Consider the following 22590-nt stretch of genomic DNA (forward strand, 5'->3'; position numbering starts at 1 on the left):
AAAATAAGTTATAGGACTCCGGCTCCTATCTACTTTTACTACCTCACTGAAAATAACGTTTTAAAGGATGTCATAAACAATTTAATCCCTTCAAAAAATAAATGTATATTCTTAAGCGCATTAATGCGAACCGTGAACCATCAATTAATCAACAGAAATTATTCCATTTTTGTTTCATATTTCCACACAGTGAATACGATTGAATTAAAAAATTGAAATTATTAACAAAATATTAACAATCAGGCACAAAATTCTTCTCAACTCTTATTCTTTTACGATCAAAATTTTCTTCGATTTATGAAAGTGATAGATACATATATAATAAAAGAAAATTTGAAAAAAAAAATTCTACAAATTTGACAAGAAATAATTTCAATCAATTTTTCCTTTCGCCAGAAGTACACGGATTCAAGATAAATTCATCATCGTTAAAAAAACAATAAACTCTATCTTCAACACTTCAACTTCATCCACTCGAAGTCGGAACTTTTATTTTATTCAAAGAGGTCGATCTCTGGATATAGAATCTTCGAAAGGTCGCCTCGAAATTATCCGCGAATTATTCCAACGTAATCGATCGAACTTAATTTAATTCGAAATTATAAACGGTGCCCCCGTGAAATTGGAGAAGAGAGCGCGCGTTGAAAAAAAAAAAAAAAGAAGAAAAAAGGAAATTTGAATTATTCGTCGTGGAACACGACGACCGATGCAAATGCCGTATTCGAAATTCCGTGGCGGCCGGTTGATTTTAATCTTCGAATCCCTCATCCCATCGGGGGATGAGAATATCGATCCACCCTGCGAAACGAATGTGTTCAACTGCCGTTTTATACGTGTTTGCTGGTGACAGTTGCTAACTCCGAAAAGTGGGACAAATGTTACGGTTACGAGATCGTTTCGAAAATTTTCCCCTCGCGAATTCTTATTATTATTATTATTATTATGAATCTTCTTGGTAAGATCGAAAACACGTTTAATATTTCTGAAAAAAATCTCCAATGTCTCGAGAATAATCTCAACTCTCTTTCGATAAAATAAATCGATGATTAATTCTTGAATTAAAGGGAAGGATCAAGGTGTGGGATCTTCTTCAAGTTTCAATTATAAGATATGAAATGTGCACGGAAGCGAGGATAAAAATCTAGAAATAAAATTGATATAGTATGTATATATATCCGTGTGCCATTAAACGTTACTTACACTCGAACAATTACACCGTGGTGGGGTCTATCGCGACCCATCGTAACCGTTTGGAACAAATAATTTCACTCGACTCGGAATCCGAAATTGCTCCGGCTATTCTTTCCAAGGGATATTACTTTCGATAACGACGTCGAGACGTGACAAAAATATGCGATAGAAAGCGATTAATAATGCAAGTGGCTCGCTCTCGAGGAATTCTTCCAATTATCGGAAAACCGAAAAGGGGGGGGGGGGGGAAGGGTACTTCATCAAACGGTAAAAAAAAAGAAAGAAAGAAAAGATAATTTCTTTGTTTTCCTGCCTGGTTGAACACGCGAGATTACACCGTTCGAATCGGACAATTTTATTCGCTATCGAGTGACCGGTTTATTTGAAAAAGGGGGTTTCGTGGACCAAGTGAATCTATAATATCCCATATCGATCCCCTTTTTTGCTTTTTGTCCGATAACAGCGCGCGTTAAAATGGTCGTGAGTCGGTGCGAGTTAGTTTCTGCGAATGTTATATCACCTGTAAGAGAATTTCTCGATTTAGTATACTCTTATTTTTTTTCTCATTATCGTTTATAGCTACGAATTTTTAATTTCTCTCATTATGCACGAACAAATTCTTTTCGTTACATATTCGTAACATACAATATATCTTTTACTAATTTGAATCCATTTGTTGAAGATAAAATAAATACACTTTCAATTTTTCATGTAAAAATTGTGAAAAAGAAATTGAAAATTTTGTTATCAAAGTCTGTTCGAAAGGTGGAGGAAACCATGTCGTTGAAGTCACTTTTTGATTTATCCCGATATCTCAATCGGTTGCCGAGATATAACGATTTAAAGTGCCCACGGTACTTGACGCAGGGCTAAAAATATGAATGGTGGCGCCATCTATTGACCTATATATTTCAGAAGCGCGTACTACGTTTTTCCTGGAATCGTGTCTGTCGCTCGTCTGGAGTTTGAGATAGGTCAGTGAAAGGAGGTGCGAGCGAGAGGCCCGAATAAGAGACAAGGAGAGAAATAGCGAACGATTAAAAATTACCCTTTGCTTTGCACGATGATATCTCGGGAACCGGAAGCGATATCGAGATAAATGAAAAAGGGTTTTAAAGGGCAAGGTTCCCCGCTTCCAACGATCGTTCATTGGTTGACCGGAAGTTATTATTTTCGAAGTTATGGTGGTTCAAAGTTTTCCTAATTTTAATAACTTTTAATCCGGTTTAAGGTAAACGATCAGGAATTAACCTTTATTTCACACGATGATATCTCGGGAACCGGAAGTGATATCGAAATAAATCGAAGAGCATTTTAAAGAGCAAGGTTCCGCGCTTCTAATGATTTTTTACTCGTTGACCGGAAGTCATTATTTTCGGAATTATGGCGGTTCAAAGTTTTCCTAATTTTAATAGGATCTCATCGGGTTTAAGGTAAAGGATCAGGAATTAACCTTTACTTCACAGGATGATATCTCGGGAACCGGAAGTGATATCGAGATAAATCAAAAAGCATTTTAAAGAGGAAGATTCCACGCTTCTTACGCTTTTTTATTCATCGATGAGAATTCGTTATCTTCAGAGTTACATCGATTTGAATTTCCCCTAGTTCTAATAGCGAATTTAAAGGATTCAAAGTTAATTATATGTTACGTGTAATTCATTTATTAACAGAAAATATTAATTGATACGTTACTCGAGAAATCTTTCAATCGCTTGAGATGTAATTCTCGTCGCGAAGTATCGAGCTGAATGCACCGGTTGATTCCGTGTTCGTAGAATCGTCGATTTCTCCTCATAAATTTCCCAAAGTGAAAATTTATTCGACTCAGTCGCGTAGTAACGTTTCCCGCGAGTGAATCTGTTGGTTATTCGAGAAAAAGACTCGATTCTACGTCATGGAGATCAGTTTTCCATCCACACGAGCACAAATAGCGCCCCTGCAAATCGACCGTGCTTTCAAACCACGTCTTTTATTTCCGTTATTTCATCGGTAAAGAGTTTTATTTTATTTTATTTTTCCCTGGGAAATTTTGATCAATTCTTTTTTTTACCTGTAAAAAGAAATTAAAAACGTTAAATTTAAACAGAGAGAAATAACTAAATTCTATTACCAACAACCTATTTTTAACGAAATCAATTTTCTTTCGATGTTGCGTAATCTCAAACGTTATTTTTCCAATAATTTTTTCTTCTTTTACAAACAAGATAAATCACCCACACAACGCTATCCATTCTCAAATAAAATTCAATCTACCAAAAAAAATCTCGAAATATCTCACGCTGATAATAGTTCATCGAAAAAAGAAAAGAAAAAAACGATCATCCAAACTCGAAACACGGAAGTCGCCCGTTATCACACGCTTCTCTTCCTCCAACGCAACGAGGTGTTCACTTGGTGTACTCCCTTCTTCGTTCACACGCCGTGTGAAATTAAAATTTACGATCGCGCGAAACACGATTACGATGACAAATCCTCGCGGCGAGAATCACGCAGTTCCGCAGATGTTTATTCGCGCGCCGAGAAGGTCGGCCGCTTCGGTGACGTTTCCACCCGCCGCGGGATTTAGATGCGCGCCGCGTCCGCGAATAAAGCGCGTTTAATCGCACGGCCGCCTGTTATCGAGCTTTATCGTTAACGATTTTGATACGCTTAATGGCGGCTCGCCGCGGCCGCGTTTCAATGGGCGGTTATTGCGGGATGTTGGCAACGGATACGCGTGTAAACGGCGGATCCAGTCCTTGCGGAGGATCGCGCGAGCCTGAATTTTCGCCCGATAATACGGCCGATCTGAAAAAGATTAACAGGGGACGCGTTTTAAACGGGAATTCAGTATCTCTCCGACAATTTTTCTTCCATCACCCCTTCGAATTAGATCGAATCTTATCTTAGGATATCTTTGTATCGAAGTATCTTGAGATACTTGTCGTTAATTCTAAAACAAATGTAAATTCATGAATTTATTACCATGTTTTAAACGGGAATTCAGTATCTCTCCAACAATTTTCCTTGCTTCCATCATTCCTTCCGTTTCGAACTAGATCGAATCTTATTTTAGGATCGAAGAATCTATCTTCGTATCCAAGTATCTTGAGATACTTGTCTTAATTCTAGAACTTAATTCTAGTGTAGCGTTGGTTTAGCATTGAAATTCATAAATTTTTATCACATTTATATGTTTTAAACGGGAATTCAGTATCTCTCCAACAATTTTCCTCTTGCTTCCACCACCCCTTCGAATTAGATCGAATCTTATTTTAGGATATCTCTGTATCTTGAGATACTTGTCGTTAATTCTAGAGCAAGTGTAGCGTTGGTTTAGCATTGAAATTCATAAATTTTTACCACATTTATATGTTTTAAACGGGAATTCAGTATCTCTCCAACAATTTTCCTTGCTTCCATCATCCCTTTCGTTTCGAATCTAGATCGAATCTTATCTTAGGATATCTCCGTATCGAAGTATCTTGAGATACTTGTCGTTAATTCTAGAGCAAGTGTAGCGTTGGTTTAGCATTGAAATTCATAAATTTTTACCACATTTATATGTTTTAAACGGGAATTCAGTATCTCTCCGACAATTTTTCTCTTGCTTTCACCACCCCTTCGAACTAGATCGAATCTTATCTTAGGATATCTCCGTATTGAAGTATCTTGAGATACTTGTCGTTAATTCTAGAACAAGTGTAGCGTTGGTTTAGCATTGAAATTCATAAATTTTTACCATATTTATATGTTTTAAACGGGAATTCAGTATCTCTCCAACAATTTTCCTTGCTTCTATCATTCCTTCCGTTTCGAACTAGATCGAATCTTATTTTAGGATCGAAGAATCTATCTTCGTATCGAAGTATCTTGAGATACTTGTCGTTAATTCTAGAATAAGTGTAGCGATAGTTTAGTATTGAAATTCATGAATTTATTACCACATTTATATGTAATTATATCGCAAAGAATAACGAAAACTTAACGTGTCTTTTTATTGAGAAAAAAAGGAAATATTTGCAATTAGCTCTCCATCATCGATTCAATTAACAAAAAAATCACGTCGATATCTGTATTAGAAAATAAAAGAAGAAAAGAAATTATGGGAATTATGTAATGATAAAAATGGAAAGAAAAGAAGGCGGAAGATTTAGGGAGATTTCTCGCGATGGACGAGAAATTCGATCGCCGGTTAAATCATCCGGAACGTTTCTCGAAGAACGAATGCCATTATTCTCGCGCGATTACCGCGAATTTCGCAATTGATTTGTAGCCTCCCGTGCTGCGTTGCAACAATGGTAACCGTTGCGGGGGCGTGGATCAGTGATGGAGGGGGACGGGCCAGGGTGAAACCAATTAAGCCGTCAGTGCGTTAACGCGTGTCATTCGGCCCCATATTGTAACCAAGTGTGGCCAATCGTGACAATGAGACTTAATTGCACGAGCAATGTCAAGCGTGTGCCTAATAATCGCCTGTCTTGCGAATTTTTTTTCTTTTTTTTTTTTTTTGCATCTTTTCAATTCAAAAGAATTCTCTGTGAATTTTTCTTCAACCTTTTTTCTTTTCTCCTTTTCTATTCGAATTAGATCGAATGTATCTCGTCTTTGCGTTATTGGCACGATTCTAATTCTAAATTCTATACTCCAGGTTGGAGGAGAATTTTGAGAGATTTTCCTCCGTTTCTCCTTGCTTCGTTCGCTGGTGGTTTTTTCTTTTCTTTTTTAAGATGAAGGGGAGAGTTTTTTCGAGGAGATATTTTTATCTCTTTGAACGATAGCTATGAAAAAAAATTGTGAGACTTTGATTTTTCTGGAAAATCTTTGGATTGAATTGTTTTGCGATAATTCAAACGACACAGCTATGTAATAACGAGCAAAGAGAAAAAGTAATGTTGGAAAATTTTGTTAACCTGAATTTAATTTTATTAAATGATAAAAATATTAATTATTTAGAAGCTTCTCGTTGAAATTAAATTGTTTGAATATTCGTGCAATCTCTTTGATATTAGAAATTATTCTACAACTGTGAATAAAGTTTTGTAATTATTACTTGAATGCATTACTTATTCAACCCGATTTTTTTATCGACCATTTTAATTAGAATTTTAATCAGCTTGTAAGTCATCGTTTGATTAGAAAAAGCTGGGGCACAAAAGGCAAGATGAGATCGTAAACGAGACAGCATTATGGCTAGTATTATTTAATTTTAAATAAAACATAACGTTGGAAAAATGAAATTTAATTTAATCCTCGTAAGAATCTTGCATTCAAGAAATCCATTAAAGTAAAAAAAAGTATCTTTACCATCTCAACCGTACTTCTATTTTCATACCTGACTCTATCAAAGATTTACTTATGCAAGTATACGTTACAAATGAGAATTCTTCTTCATCTTCTGAAGAAATTAGCCATTAATAACAAATAATTTTCTTTAATTTTCTTTTCATGTTGATATTAATTTTCAAACACCTCCAACAATCGTGGAAAAAATCTTTTAACGATAAAATAATTTCTTGTTACGACTATCCATCTTATCCATCCTCAATCACATGATCTTTGATAATAATTCTACTTTGACCAGTATTGTCCAAAATTATCGCCACAAAACCAATCTTAAATCCACTTTTGCTTATATATCTCTTGTCTTGATCATAACTATCCTTATTTATCTCATCGAGTCTATCACTCTTTCGAATATTATTCTCAATCAAAATACCAATCTTAAATCCATTTTTGCTATATCTCTTGTCTCGATCATGACTATCCTCTCCCATTTATCTCATCGAGTCTATATCACTCTTTCGAACATTATCCTCAATCAAAATACTCTTCCACAATTTTATTTCATTACAATAGAGAAGAATAACGCATCCCTCTTCAGAAGAACAGATCGATCAAAATAACACGTTCCGTCAAACGAATTGCAGGAATCGCAGGCACGTGAAGAAAGAATCGATCCACTCGATGGATTTTAATCAAAGAAAATTATGTTTCTCAATCTTTGGCCAGGGTTGATGAAAACATCCAAGAGCGTGATAAGGAGATTCGGTTGGGGGTAAGATATTCCGTGTTATTAGAGACGGTTAGTGATATTCCCTTTCCCTCCTCCCCCTTATTTTCCCTCGAGTTATTCGAGGAGTCGGTTTCAAGAGGCGAAGGAATTATCCAACACCCTTTCGTTCCTCCCCTCTTCCTTCTCTTCGTCCTCACCGTCTTCGATCGTCACCTTGGTCCTTCAAGATTCAGGAAACGAGGCAAACTATGAATCTCTCGTGCAGGGTTAAATAATGCAAATTGATTTTATACTTGTCCTGTCGAATTTTTCGAAATGTAGTTCGATCTCAATTCTAGATTCCTAGGATAGGAAGAGAAAGTATCATCCGTGTTAGAATCATTGACTATCCCCCAAGTTATCTTCTATGAATGATGAAATTTATTGAAATTTCCTTTGCGAATCTGATTTCTTTTTTCCTAATTCTTCTTACGGATATAATTATTGAAAATTCGTTTTCTTAAAATCCTCCATACTTTGATTTCGATAAAAATTATTACTTTGTTAATGCTCGAAGAATATTATACAATTGTCCGAAAAAATATTCAATGCACAATTCTATCTTTCTATCTCTTTCCTCTCATCCTGATTTCTTTTTTCCATTCCCTAATTCCTCTTCTTATAATTATTGAAAATTCGTTTTCTTAAAGTTCTCCATACTTTGATTTCAATAAAAATCATTATTTGTTAATGCTGGAAGAATATTATACAATTGTCCGAAAAAATATTCAATACACAATCTCTTTCTTCTCATCCTGATTTCTTTTTTCTATTCTCTAATTCCTCTTCTTACAATTATTGAAAATTTCGATAAAAATCATTACTTTGTTAACGTTCGAAGAATATTATACAATTGTCCGAAAAAATATTCAATGCACAATCTTTTTCTTCTCATCCTGATTTCTTTTTTCCATTCCCTAATTCCTCTTCTTACAATTATTGAAAATTCGTTTTCTTAAAGTTCTCCATACTTTGATTTCGATAAGAATCATTACTTTGTTAATGCTCGAAGAATATTATACAATTGTCCAAAAAAATATTCAATGCACAATTCTATCTTTCTATCTTTTTCCTCTCATCCTGATTTCTTTTTTCCATTCCCTAATTCCTCTTCTTACAATTATTGAAAATTCGTTTTCTTAAAAAATATTCAATGCACATTTCTATCTTTCTATCTCTTTCCTCTCATCCTGATTTCTTTTTTCCATTCCCTAATTCCTCTTCTTACAATTATTAAAAATTCGTTTTCTTAAAATCCTCCATACTTTGATTTCGATAAGAATCATTATTTATTAAAACTCGAAGAATATTATACAATTGTTTGAAAAAATATTCAATGCACAATTCTATCTTTCTGATAAACGAAACAATATTATATTCGAAATTTCCACCAAGTCATGGAGTATCGTCCAAGGCCAATGCACGAGGATGTTTGTTGCGAAAATCTCCGATGAATCGGTGAAGGTTCAACGATTCGCGGGGGGTGGAAAACATTGTTAATTCACCTCGAATCGAGCAACGGGGTAATTTCGTGTCGGTACAGGCTCGTCAGATTGCATAATTGATCACGATGTTATGCTCGGCTAACCAATATTCATTTATAGCGGAATCATGCTGTAATGCCTGCCCATTCGACGCCCTGCTTCGTAAATAAATTACCAATATATATATATGTGTATATACGCGAACAAAATTCTACACTATCATCTCATTACTAATTGGCAATCGATTAATGGAATTTCAAAGATCGATAAAAAGTAGATGGAGACTTTATCGTAGCATGGATTATTATCTTCGATCAATCTTGGATCACGACTGCTGTGACATTGAAATTTCCAGTTCGAAATACGATAATTCAGAATATATGTTGATTATGCAAATTATTCAAATTATTTGTTATCTAAATACGATTCACATGCGCGTATTCGATGTATTTAAATTAATGCTTTCAGCAATGTTTATATTCTGGCGTTTAATAAGGTGGAGCGAAAGGGAAAATGGATTTTATTTTGTAATAAAGTGCAATAAAAAGATCGATTCATTGATTCGTAATTTTTGATAAATATATAGAATCGAAAATTAACGAAACTTTGTAACTTTGTATTTTTATTTCGAAATGGTGAGGATATTATTTTCAATTTTTTTTTTTTTTTGTTTTAATGGAACAACCAACATTTTATCTTGAAATTAAAATATTCGAACGAAATGAAATTAAAGATACGAGATTTCTAATAATATATTTTTCCAATGGTGTTCCGTGTTATTTTTCATTTCGATATGTCAATCGATTAAAACGAGAAAGAAATTTGCTTTTAATATTTAACTTAAAAATTTCTCTTCTCATGAATATGTTTGTTTAATTATCTCCGCAATGAAAATTAAAATTATTTTAAATAACTCAATATATTTGTATCGATTAAGTTATAAAATACGTGTTACGATTCTTTTTTTTTTTTATTTCAACTTTGAATTGAAACATTAGCTGGTAAATTAAAAAATTCCTATTACACAAATGAAAATTTCTTCAAATTAAAAAGAGAAAAAAATGTATTTCATGCATAAATAAAATTCTATAAATTTTTTTCTGTACGCGAAAAAAAAAAAAAGAAAAAGAAATATTAAATTCTAAAAATTTCTAATTTCAACCGCACTTTATTAAAATCACAATATGAAAAATTGAATTTATTAAAACGTGCAATTTCTATCGTATAATTAAACGAAAATTTGAAGGATTATTCGAATATGATATAAACATATGTATAATAAATTTAATAAGCATGCGTAATTAACGTATGAAAAAAAGAAAAAAAGGGGGGAAAAAAAAGGAAAAAAAAAAAAAGAGGGATCTCTCTATCCAATATTCATGGGAATGAAACAAACCTGGATACGTAGAGGAAAAAAATGTTCAAAAGTCATATGAAATATATTTCTGTCTCTGCTTCAGGTCCAAAATAAAAAATATATATTAAAAAAAAAAAAGAAGAAAAAAGAAAAAAAAAGGAAGGAAAAAAAAAAAGGAACAGAAGAGAAGAGGAAACAGACGCAATTGCGCTATTCGCTTTTCATTATGAAATGGAGAATGTCAAGCGAACGTTTTAAAATTACTGCCTCGTACGAAAAAATATGTTTCACTCGTGATTCCCTATTTTCCGAATAAAGCTCGAATAAGAAAGCGGCAAAGTAATATTTATTATTAATGGAAACTATGATGGCCGCCCGTATAAATTTCTCTTCTTGCTTTTCCTTCCACGAGAATTCATTCATTCGTTCATTTCCTTTTATTCTATCAAGCATTTTCGGACAAGTTTATGAGAAAATTATTCATACATTCGTGTACATTCGATATCGCAAAAAAAAAAAAAAGAAAATTATATTACAACAAATCGAGCACGTGATTATTTTCTTCAATATTTTCGTTCAATGAACAGAAAAAAAAAAAGATAGAAGAACATCAAAATCCTCTTTCGAGAAAATTATAATAATTATTTCTTACATTCTCCTCAAATTCAGACTCAATCCAATTGACTAACCTAACCCAATCTAAACCAATAAATAAAATTCGAAAACAAATATTCTCCCCTCTAGAATAAATTTCATCCTTGAAAAAAAAAAAAAAAAAAAAAAAAGGAACTAAACCTTCCAATTTCTCCTCTCAACCCTTCCTTCAACCCTTCCACAACATCCGCACGATCGTTTAACGCGATTCTCTCTAATTTCCTCGCTATTAATTGACACATCAAACACCCCTCCACCCCCTCTTCCTCCACTGCAACCGCCACCCTTCCGCCACCCTTTCCGCGTCGCTCAAATATCTTGCCACGGGGGATGTTGCAACGATCGGGACCAATATCATCGATCGTTGAACCGGCGTGTCTCCAGCCTCTGCGCCGTGTCATCGTTGGGAGGCGGTGCACACAGCTTGGGATGACAGACACACCGGCGAAAATGCTAATTAACCCCTGGCAAGGATTTGGCGGCCAACAACACCGGCTATCGACAAAAGCAAAACAAGGATGCGATCCAGGAGGAGGGACTCCGCTTCTCGGAGGTCATCCTTTCGACATTATGCAACTATGTATACAGAATCGTGTTACGGAACGGTGTTCGTTGAAGAGTGGTTGGTCGAGGCTTGGTCGAAGCAACAGCAGGGGAAAATTAGGGGATTTGGACGAAGATATTCTTTCCCTCGAAATTTGAAATGGAACGAATGAATAGAGATTCGTGTACGCGTCTTTATATATACAAGGAAAGAAGGAAATTTTTGCGAGTCTAATCTTGATATTATAGCTTATATAATTGGTTTTTTTTCAGTTTTTTCGAAATTGAATGGGAAACATGGAATGTAAATTGAAGATAATGATGAGAGGCAAAGGCAGTTTGTTTTTCTCGAACGAATGTTATGCTTTGGAAAAATATCGTACAAAATGAAATAAAGAAGATACACTTGTTACTATCTATAAACGGTCAATATTCATAAATCCCAGCGTTAAAGTCCCTTTGGCGCGCCGTTATAAAATCGGTCGGGCGATAAAGTTTGCGTGTACGAGTGGATGATACGAGCGGATGAATGGAACAGAGAAAATAAGAAGCTGAAATCTCGGTCAGAGTTGTATCGAGATGCTGTGTAAACCTGTATAAAGTTAACTTTGCCCCAATTTCTGCAATCTTTATCGCGTCACCACTGAAATAATAAAAGCAAAGAATTCAGAACAGGGAAAAATTTGTACATGTTTTGATAATTGATAATCGGAAAATCGCGAAAAGATTGATATTTTCGAGCTTCACGATTGAAAAAGATACGTTTGTTTATAATTAAATATCGCTACGTGAATCGATATCTTTAATATTCCAAGCTTTGATTCAAAATCTTTCTAATATATTATCTCAGTTATATAATAAGAAATTAAAATAATTCGAGAAATGAAAAGTCTTTATGCGTCTTTTAGATGGACCGACTGTTTTGTGGTCAGCGGAGAATATAGATGGAGGAATTGGCGAATTTTTGAGAAAGGTTTCGTTGAATATTGGATTTATGCCGATAAAATGGAAAAATTTCGCCCCGTGAAAAACTATACATATATATATATATATATATATATATATATATATATATATATATATATATATATATATATTCGAAAATTTTCAATAATTTTAAACATTGCATAAAAATAAACGATCCATAACGTGGAATCAAAATCGTTGATAAGAGGATAAAAAACGATATCGAGAACGATTTTATCAACCAACGATACACAGATTATCACGTTCGATTGTATAAAAATAAAGGAAGAAAATTTTCAGGGAAGAAAATCAATTGCCCTGGAAGACACAGAGAGGCAAAACAATTTCAAATTCATTCCATTTGCCAAACTTCACTCCTTGTTACCTCGTTGCCAATGCGATCCTTCTTTCTTTTCACACTTACTTCGTTCCGTTACCATTGAAAAAAAACATCTACTTCTTCTCTCCTCCCATTAGAAACTACCAGCTTTTCTTACAATGAAAAATTTTTATCGTCTATTTATTCTCACTTTATTAATCACCGAAATGCCACCGATCCAATATTAAATTTCTTCTCATCTCCTGGATATTCGCCGTTATATATTTACATACCGATCTGGGAAGCAGTTCCAGTTCAGAAGCAGTAGTAGTTTCTCTTTAAGGAGCAAGAATCAGCCCGATCAACCGGAAGAAACTGGAAGAGACGAATCAAAGATGAAACACGTTATTCAACCTGGAATATATTTATTTCAACAAAGGTGAATCATTATGATGAAATTTAAAATGTTTCGTACGAGCGGATTGGTTACTCGCGACGATAGGTTAATCTTCCTCTCTCGAAACGATGAACGAACAACGAGGGATCGATTGTTCGATTATTTCCTCATTTTTATAGTTTTTTTTTTCCAGAAGATCGCGTGGATGTGAATTGAACGAAGGAGATCCCGGAATCGAATGGGAAAGGATATTGAACGACGTGAAAGGAGAAATCGATGAAGAGTAATTGGCGGATTTTTGGGAAAATGTTCGATTAATATCGCGTTTTCGAAGAATCGCTGGTGAAATTTTTCTTTAATAATTGAAAATTATTATATATATATATATATCTTTCGGATCATTTTTTTGTATCGATGATACAAACGACGATATTTCGAATTTTATTTCGAAATTAATGGAAATCGAAAATCGTGTCTCGATGGAAAATAGAAAATTCAGAACGCGAGATCTCTTTCCCTGTTAAAATGATCGTACAAATTCGATTTATATTAATCGAATGATATAAATGATTTTTGATTTTTACAAATAATGATAAATAATGTAATCGAACGATATTTATAGTTTGATATGTAAAGTACTTAAATTTTTGTTACGATATAATTCAATTCATTAAACCTGTGATATTACAATAAAATATCCTCTGATATATCTGTTGAATTGTGATTACAGTTTCTTCTTCTATATTTCAAACCAACCCTCTCCTAATTTCACCAAAATTTTTAAACAATCCTTCCATCCGATGCAATTTTTAAAATTAATAAAATTCAACTTTTCAATGACTCGATATGAATAATCAAACTCAACCTAATTAGATACAATTACACTTGGAATATTTATCAAAAACCTTAACAAAACTTTGAAACGTAACTAAAAAGCACCCTGTTTGAAAAGAATTGCAATTACAATTAAACTTGTCACAAACAAGAAACAATTCATCCCCTGCAATAATATCAATTATCCAAAAAAAAAGAAAAATCGAACAAAACAAAACAAAACCCAATAAAGAGAATTTTTTCAGATTCGAATAAAGATTTCCTAGCGCAAATCCCTTATAACTTATCACCACGGACAGAAACAGTCGGCTGTTAACCCAACTAAAACACGTTCCATTCAACGTGAAACCAACTCTTTCTCTCTCTCCCTCTCTCTCTTTCATCCCTCCAGGCAACAAATCTCTCGTCTACGGAGAGAGAGAGAGACGTCACGCGTAAAGTTTCGAGACGTATAGTTTTTGCCACGACGGATTTGTAAAATTGATTTCGCCATCGAGTCCATGGTTTACGAGTTACGGGGCTGGAACGGATGGAAGGAACGACGATTTATTTCGCGCTAACTTTTTCCCTCTCCACTCGTCGGCCATTCTCACTTTGTATCATAAAGACCACGCACGAGATTCTGCGAGATCTACAAAGGCGGCTTCCATCAAGCCGCTTATCGAATTGCTTTCAAGGGAAGAGGAGGAATCCCTTGGACTCGGTTTTCTTTCAGTCCTCTGTTTCGTCGTTATCCAAAGATTTGAACGTCAACGCTTCCCTCCTTTCCTGCATCTGCATCTGAGTTTTTCTGGGCAGAAGGGTAGACAGATAACTTCTTTTCCACCCGTGACACTCGTGGTCGTGATAGGGGCGCGTTGGGGGAAAGGGCTTGGAAAATTGCAATTTACTCGCTCTTTCTCTTCCTTTTTAATTTTTCTGACGCGGTGGTTTCCTGCAGAATTTTCGTGAATTTTCGCCTGCATTTCTTTTTCTTCTCTGTTTGATTTCCAGGATTCGAAGTTCGTTAGGCACGTTTTTATATTCGAATCGAATTGAAAAGATGTATCGAGCTTGTGACTTCTATTATTTCGAAATATAGAACTCCTTTCAAAGGATTTTGAACGTACGTCTGAAACTATTGTTCTCACATTAATACATTTATCTAAAAATCATCATACAGGATTAAGATTCTTAAGATTGATTATTAATTTTCTTCCATCACGATGCAACATCGTTCCATTCCATATAGCGAGATATTTGAAAAGATGTACCGAGCTTGACTTTCTGTTATTTCGAAATATAGAACTCCTTTCAAAGGATTTTGAACGTACGTCTGAAACTATTGTTCTCACATTAATACATTTATCTAAAAATATTATACAGGATTAAGATTCTTAAGATTGATTATTAATTTTCTTCCACCACGATGCAACACCGTTCCATTCTTATAGCGAGATATTTGAAAAGATGTACCGAGCTTGACTTTCTGTTATTTCGAAATATAGAACTCCTTTCTATCAAAGAATTTTGAACGTACGTCTGAAACTATTGTTCTCACATTAATACATTTACCTGAAAATATCATACAAGATTCTTAAGATTGGTTATTAATTTTCTTCCACCACGATGCAACACCGTTCCATTCCATATAGCGAGAAGTTGGACATAATTCGTAGCAAGCGGCGCTTTTAATTCAGCGCAGGAATTGGCACGCTGGTGGCCAACGATGGAAAGTTTACGAGAAATCAGGGCGGCAAGAGTTGCGGAGTTATCGAACTGCAAAGATTAAGTTCCCCGGTTATGCCAATATGAAAGCCTTCCGGAATACGGAGAAGAGAGGGGGAAGATCGAGTTAGCTTGTTTATAGCGCGCCTTAACTCCGTGCTTCCGATAGCGGGATAACTTATTCCCTGCCTCGGTATTTTATTTCGCGGCAAGAAGAAACGAGAAATAACGCCCCGTTATCGCTATCGTTCGTCTAACCTTTCGTTCAAGTTGAAGCGTCACACGGTCGAAAAAATTCAATAAATCGAGAGAGAGCATTGCACGAGAGAGCTCTACGTAGAAGAAGAAAGTCTGATTAGATGACAATATCTAATTACTTTAATTAATTTAAGTTACTTCGATAATTTATTTATTATTATTATTAAACGTTATTCGAGTTTCAATAAGTAATTCAAGTTAACTTTATTCGAAGAGTCGAGTCAAAATTCCTTGATCTATCCTTATTTCAATTACGAAAATAAATAATCAAGCGAATTAAAATTATCTTTTAATTTTTCCTTTTCTTTCCTCCCTGAAAATTATTAATTCTTCTTTTGAGGGGAACAACACGAATGGAAAATTGAACGTGGCAAGCTTTGTCTCCTCCACGAGGAAATTGTAATGGCGGTAACGATTTACAAATCGATGGGGGGGTTAAAAATTCAAGCCGTAATCCATTACGACTCGAGGAGAGGTCGCGGCGAGGCCACCTCGGTTTCGCCCGAAAGATGGACGATTTTCCCCGATCGAAATGTTCGTCTGAAGGGTTTTTTGGAATTGTAAAACGTAGAGAAGCCGAGCTGAATTATTCACTACGGATATACTTCACTCACCGACCACGTTGAGGCTGTAGTTCAACGACATCTTCGGCTCGGTGCTGATCTGGCACTCGTAAACCCCCGAGTCCCGTTCCTGGGGCGACTTGATCTGCAGGGTCCAGTTCTCAGACTTGTCCGGATGGATCACTTGGAACCTTAGATCCGAGGTGTACATCAGGATGCCCGCGCTCAGGATGTGCATGTCCCTTTTGCGCATCCAGGACACCTGCGAGATAAACAGAAGATGCGGGTGTAAGCCGGCGATACTTCATCTCGGAAGGAGGAGGGGTTGGGCAGCTGCGGCGGCTCTTCACCGATGATGGATGAATCTTCGGAGGGGGAGCGAGTTGGATTTGGGGTGAAACGAGGTTGGAAATGGTTGGAACAGCGATTTGATTTAAGAAAAATATAATTCTATCAAAAGTTAACCAAGATGTGTTTATTATTTTACTTGAAAATAGATCAAGTTTAATTTGATTAAGGATTTTATAGGGAAATGTTGAGATTTCTTGTTACTTGTTGTAGACACCATGGATATATTTTTTTGGAAATTGGAATGCGAGTTTCACGTTTCTTATTTTTGATTTTTGCAGATCGAGATGTTTTCATGTTATATGGAGAATGATATTTTGGAGAGGGGGAAAAATAAATTCAATATTCCACTTCAATTATTCACACCACTATGCATTGCTAGGTGCGCACTTTCTTTCAATGGGTTTCTCCGTTTCGATAATAAAGGAAAACTTTATTTTGTATTCCATATTTCCTCCTTTTTATATTTCTAATCAAGCAGACGAGAACTTTGGAAACTTTTAAATAGAAAATCCTTATTTACATCTTTTCATCGATACATGAAATACGCTTACGTTCGACAGTTTTCTACGAATTCGTGATTTTATAATTTTCTTATATTCAAAGTTTCTCGAGTCTTGTGGAATAAAACGCGAAACATGTCTCTTTTCATTCGAAAAAATTCTTTATCTCTTCTTCTCCTTATTAGCATCAATCATCTCCCTTTCATTAACACGAGATAATACGATTCAATTTCATTTAAAAGAAAAACAAAAATTCCCAAGACGCAATTCCCTTTAAGATAATCGGCGAAAATTTATTTTCCACGGTGACGAACTTGCGCGTGGCAATTAATAAAATAAATTGTTGCTCGCGCCGGATTACACGTCACAGAATTTTCCTACACAGGAAACCGTGTCTAACCACCAACTTGGCCGGAGGATCGTTTCATAATTAATTTCGCGACTACACTTTCTCGCGATACGGGAGATGCAATTAAAAGCATTTCAGACAGATTCCTCGGCAACAAGTTTTTCCACGATAATTACACCAGGGCGAGAATTAACAACGATATTGTAAATAATTAAAACGATTTGATATCACTCGTTAATTAAGCATTCTCGATAATATTCTCTCTCGACTATGACAAGTTCGAGGAATTCGCAACGATACAATCGTAAAAAAAAAAATCAGACACGCATTGTCACTTTGTGAAACATGTTTTCTTTTCCTGAACACTTAATTCGTTATAATCATCTTTGATTATTGGTACACGCCTTCTTTGCATCAGCATCGAAATAGTCTCATCCACGAGCAGAAATGAATAAAATTTCATTCTGTTAATTCTTCTTTATCTATCTAATTTTCTCTTTTTTTTAAACTTATCGATTCTTAGAGTTCGTTGATTAAAAATAAGAATTTCGATGCCCTCGTTCTTTTTTCAATTTCTGTAAGAATTGAGAATTTACATTAGAATGGTTAAAAGTTATAGTCGAGAATATTCCAATATAATTATAATTAAAACTTTGTATCATCGATACAATTACAATATCGCGAAAAAAGATATAATTCTATTCAAATTTTCGATCGTGAATTGCGATTCGAGGAAGAATAATTTTAGAAAAAAAAAAAAAAAATATTTAAAGCTCCTCTCCCTTCCCCTACCTCGGAATATCCATCGATATTCGACACCGCTCGTTTCCATCCGTTGGAATCGAGGCGCGTCAGCCGGTGGTGGCTTTAATGCGCCGCGCGAGGCTTGTTTCCCGTCGAATATGCATAATGCAGCAGGAAGTCGTGTAACACGTACGAAACAACGTGTAACCGAAAGGCGCGAATAACCGACGTCACGAGGTTAATAATTACCATCCGAATAGATTTCTCTCGTCTCTCGACTCTGCAGCCAAAGGTAATTCGCCGTTTCTAATCGAACGATCGATCTCCTCCCTCCCTCTCTCTCATGCAACCGGCACCTGTTCCCCGTTTAAGCTTATCAAAAGGATTACAGAATCAAGCGCGCCCCTCCCTCCCTCCGTTCCGTCGATTTCGTTCGCAGAAACTGTTCGAAACTCGTTTCGTTGCACGAGTTAAGTTTCCCCGTATCCTAGTTGCGTTATGTTGTTAATGTGCCGCATAGGGATAACGAAACTGGAGTATTTGCGTTTTGCAAGCTCGAGTTTGGTGTTGATTAAAGGCCTTTTTGTTAAAGGGGATTTCAGTTGGGAAATTTTTAACGAGATTTTATATTGGAAAAGTGTTCCTCTTAAGAGAAGTGGATTATTATTTTGTATAAGAAATAGAGTAATTAGAGTATGTTTCTTGAATATAGAATTGAGATTTTTCCTTGCTGTTCACATTATAATTAAAATCTAGTTTGGGGTTTGTGTGTGATGTGCTTGGTGAGTTTCGAAGAGGCATTCGATTTTACGCTCTTTTATGATGTCTCCGCAGAATACTTGTTCCAACAGAAGTTCATTCGTACTTGGAGGAAATTTTCTCGCGTTCGCAGGAATTCTCTCGCAGGGATCGTATCATATCGTTCATATTGGATATGGAATATTTCAAGGCGTGTATCTGAATCTTTGAACGCTTTTGAAATTCAATTATATCCGTTTCAACATGGGATCGGACATGAATCAAACAGGTGTAACAAGTTTGCAAGGAAAAGCACAATGTTCCATTGTTTAAAAATATTCGTCCATTGTTATGTTAAAAGATTATTATATAAACCGATGTAAATTCATCAAAAAAAATATTTGTCGATACGCAAGTTACGTTTTTCTTTTTTCTTATTTTTTTTTCAATCAAACGAAACGAATCCATTCAATTTCCAAATAAAAATTACATTCCTTCCAATATATATATATCGACATACAGCACATTACACTGCAAATATACACCTCCCACTAACTGTATTATCGTCATCGAATCTTATTAGGAAGTCGAATTAATTCGAGTAATTCGTGGCGTCCTTCGGATAATATCGAATATTGACTATTAGTCATACCTCGTCACATCTTGTATCAGAGAGAGAGAATAAAGAGATCGTAACGCGTTTGAAGTTAGACTGGATACAAAGTATTATTTTATGGTTTATCAACGATGATCGTTATTGATTCCATATCACTCTCATCGCCATCTCATAGCCACAGGGGTGAATGTCACAGTTACACGTAGCATGGCATCGATTAATACGTTTACCAGGATGATTATTGGCAATGCCTGTTAGGCATTAGTAAAGCAATGTCCACACTGTGCTTCCATCAAAGGGGAGATTGAACATCGCCGGTTTAATAGAAATGTTTTATGTAATTAGATACGATTCTTGATACGCTTGTACGCAGTGCTAATTAACGTCAAGTACGTATAACACGTGATATAAATATATTTTTTATACAAAAAGAAATTTCGATCGTGAAATATTTTTATACGATCGAGAAGGAAGGAATCGAATTAAGGGATTTTTCTCTTTAAATTTTGTACTCCATTTTTTTGAGATCTCGTAAAAAAGAGTTGAATTAAATTTTGAATTAATAGCTTTTCAATTTTTTATTTCTATCACATCACTTTTGCTAAAATTGATATTAACTTTTATTCGAATAGAAAGATTTTGATCAAAACGTTTCTACAAATTCTGAAAAATTGTTTAAATATTCTGCTTTACATAATTAAACATTTTTCCACGATTCATTACGAAATATACGAAGCTTTCCTCGGATTTAAAATAATAGCAAGTTGGGAAAACAATTTATAGAAATCTAAATCGTCGTACAACTCGTAAATATAACGGGATATTTATACATCTGACAAAAAGAGTATAATTTTATATTTACTTTCAATTCTTCCATTGAATCGTGTCGAAACAATTCGATCCACACGTGTAAAAAACCGACCAACTCCGACTTAATCCTCTTACGTGAAGGGATAAAAGGAAACAGGGAGAGAGAAAGAGAGAGAGAGAGAGAAAGAAGGAGGATTGAATTTTGTCAAAATGCTCACGCTCGGTTCACGTGACAGATCAGGATATTTGGAGAGATCGATCCTCGTCAATTTCAAATGAACGTCGATTCGGATATTTCAACGCCACCCAACGAGATGATGAAGCGCTCGTCGATATCGTTGTAAACAATGTCCAAATTGCACGCAAAATTTGACAGCCGTTTATCGAGGAAAGAAGAAAGGGAGATATATATCGGGCAATCGTCCATCCGTTTTAACTCGGCCAGAGAATCGAGCGCCACTCGTCTAAGGAAATTTATTGCGACGATAAATAAACTATGTTTAAAGGGGAATCGATGATGGAAACCGTCGTGAAAGGCTAGAGATCGACGCGTGTTTTATCGAGTTGAACATGTAGGTCATAGATGCATTATAATAATAATAAATTTCGTTCGTAAAGATCCGTGTAAAACATTTTTTAACTCAAGCTTGGACGAGCTTTCGAATTATATATTTTGCACGAGTTTTATACGAGCTGGGATGCAAGGAATTCAGATTAAATATTTTCCAAGAAAAATCTACAAGTACCATTAATTAATAGTAAAATTGGAAAAAGATTGTATGACATAATTGATAAAATAATAATATAATTTTCAACGGTTAATGATAATAAAAAGTTGGAAAATTATTCGATGAAATTAGATTGAAATTGGAACGATGTTTATTCTCGCAAGAAATTTTTTCTCCTTTCGCGCCTTTTTTTTTCGCCGTCCGCTTGATTCGATTTAAAATTATAATCGGATTAAATTTGCCGCGCTGTATACGTATCTGTAATTTAATTACACGTCCTTTGAGGTTTATTTTACATGCAAGGTATTTGTTTAATACATGTAATTAGCGACGCGAGCGCTCAGATTTTGTGGTATTCCATTATCCAATTATAGAACAGAATTACAAGCGACAAAATATGTTTTTATAAAGGCCGTAAAATAGATGGTTTTCGCGCGATAAAACGAAACAAAAATCCTGGAACAAATCTGATTTATTAGCACGGGTATAATAATAATAATAACGTACATTTCAAAATTATTACCTCCGATTCTCCATCGCCATTTTTCTCATCATATCAATATCAAAACACGAATCCTTCTGTATACGATCTTTCTTGCTCTTTTTCCAAAAAAAAAAAACTTTATACACGTACATAAAATCAAAATCTGTCATTTCATATATTCCTATCCTATGATTAATACTTTTCGCTATTTTTTCCCCCTTTTTCTCCGAGACTTCATAAAATCAAAACCTGTTATTTCATATTCCTCCTATACATTAATACCTTTCACTATTTTTTCCAAGAGTTCATAAAATCAAAACCTGTTATTTCATATTCCTCATAGATTAATACTTTTCAATATTCTTTTTTTTTTTCTCTCTCCAACGCTTCATAAAATCAAAACCTGTTATTTCATATTCCTCGTAGATTATCTCATCTCGTAAAATTATTTTATATATACATACATGTAACGTGACAGTTTTCCTTCTTTTTTTATATTTTTTATTTCTCACTCGCAGCCCACCGTTCGAATTGAAGTTGTTCACTACGCCAGTGAAATTTCGCGGGATATAAAGTTTGATATTAAATTCTTGGACTGCCGCTTTTCCCACTCGGCGTGGCGCGAATGGGAAAGGCTCGCGGAAATTCGTGCAACCGGTCCTCAAAGGGGGCGCGGATGAGTTTCTACTAATTTCAAAGGCGACGACGAGGGAGGAGAAGAAGCGTGTTTCGCTAATGCGTTTTCGAAATTGCCGCTTCTCCTTGCTTCGAATTTCACCGTGACTCATTAAGTTAGAATCAACGATATTAACACTTAACCGGATGGAATTGCAGGGATCTCAAAGGAAGCAGAAAGATGCGGGTTGTCTCTCGTTACTTTTTCTCGAGATAAACAGACGAGATATATATATAATAATTTGTCGAATTGCGTGCAATTAAATTCAACAATTCAACAGGGCG

At 35.0% G+C, this 22590-nt stretch overlaps 1 protein-coding gene across 1 annotated transcript in view; it reads right to left on the reverse strand.

Annotated features, from left to right (window-relative positions):
- LOC410479 (zwei Ig domain protein zig-8) overlaps positions 1-22590 on the reverse strand; it is a 401583-nt gene that overhangs the window by 143948 nt on the left and 235045 nt on the right. The window contains exon 3 of the mRNA XM_026444937.1: positions 16362-16572. Within this exon, the coding sequence (XP_026300722.1) occupies positions 16362-16572 (211 nt within the window). The remainder of the gene's footprint in view (positions 1-16361; positions 16573-22590) is intronic.

Source organism: Apis mellifera, linkage group LG14, assembly GCF_003254395.2.
Source record: "Apis mellifera strain DH4 linkage group LG14, Amel_HAv3.1, whole genome shotgun sequence".
In the NCBI taxonomy this organism is placed as follows: Eukaryota; Metazoa; Arthropoda; class Insecta; order Hymenoptera; family Apidae; genus Apis; species Apis mellifera.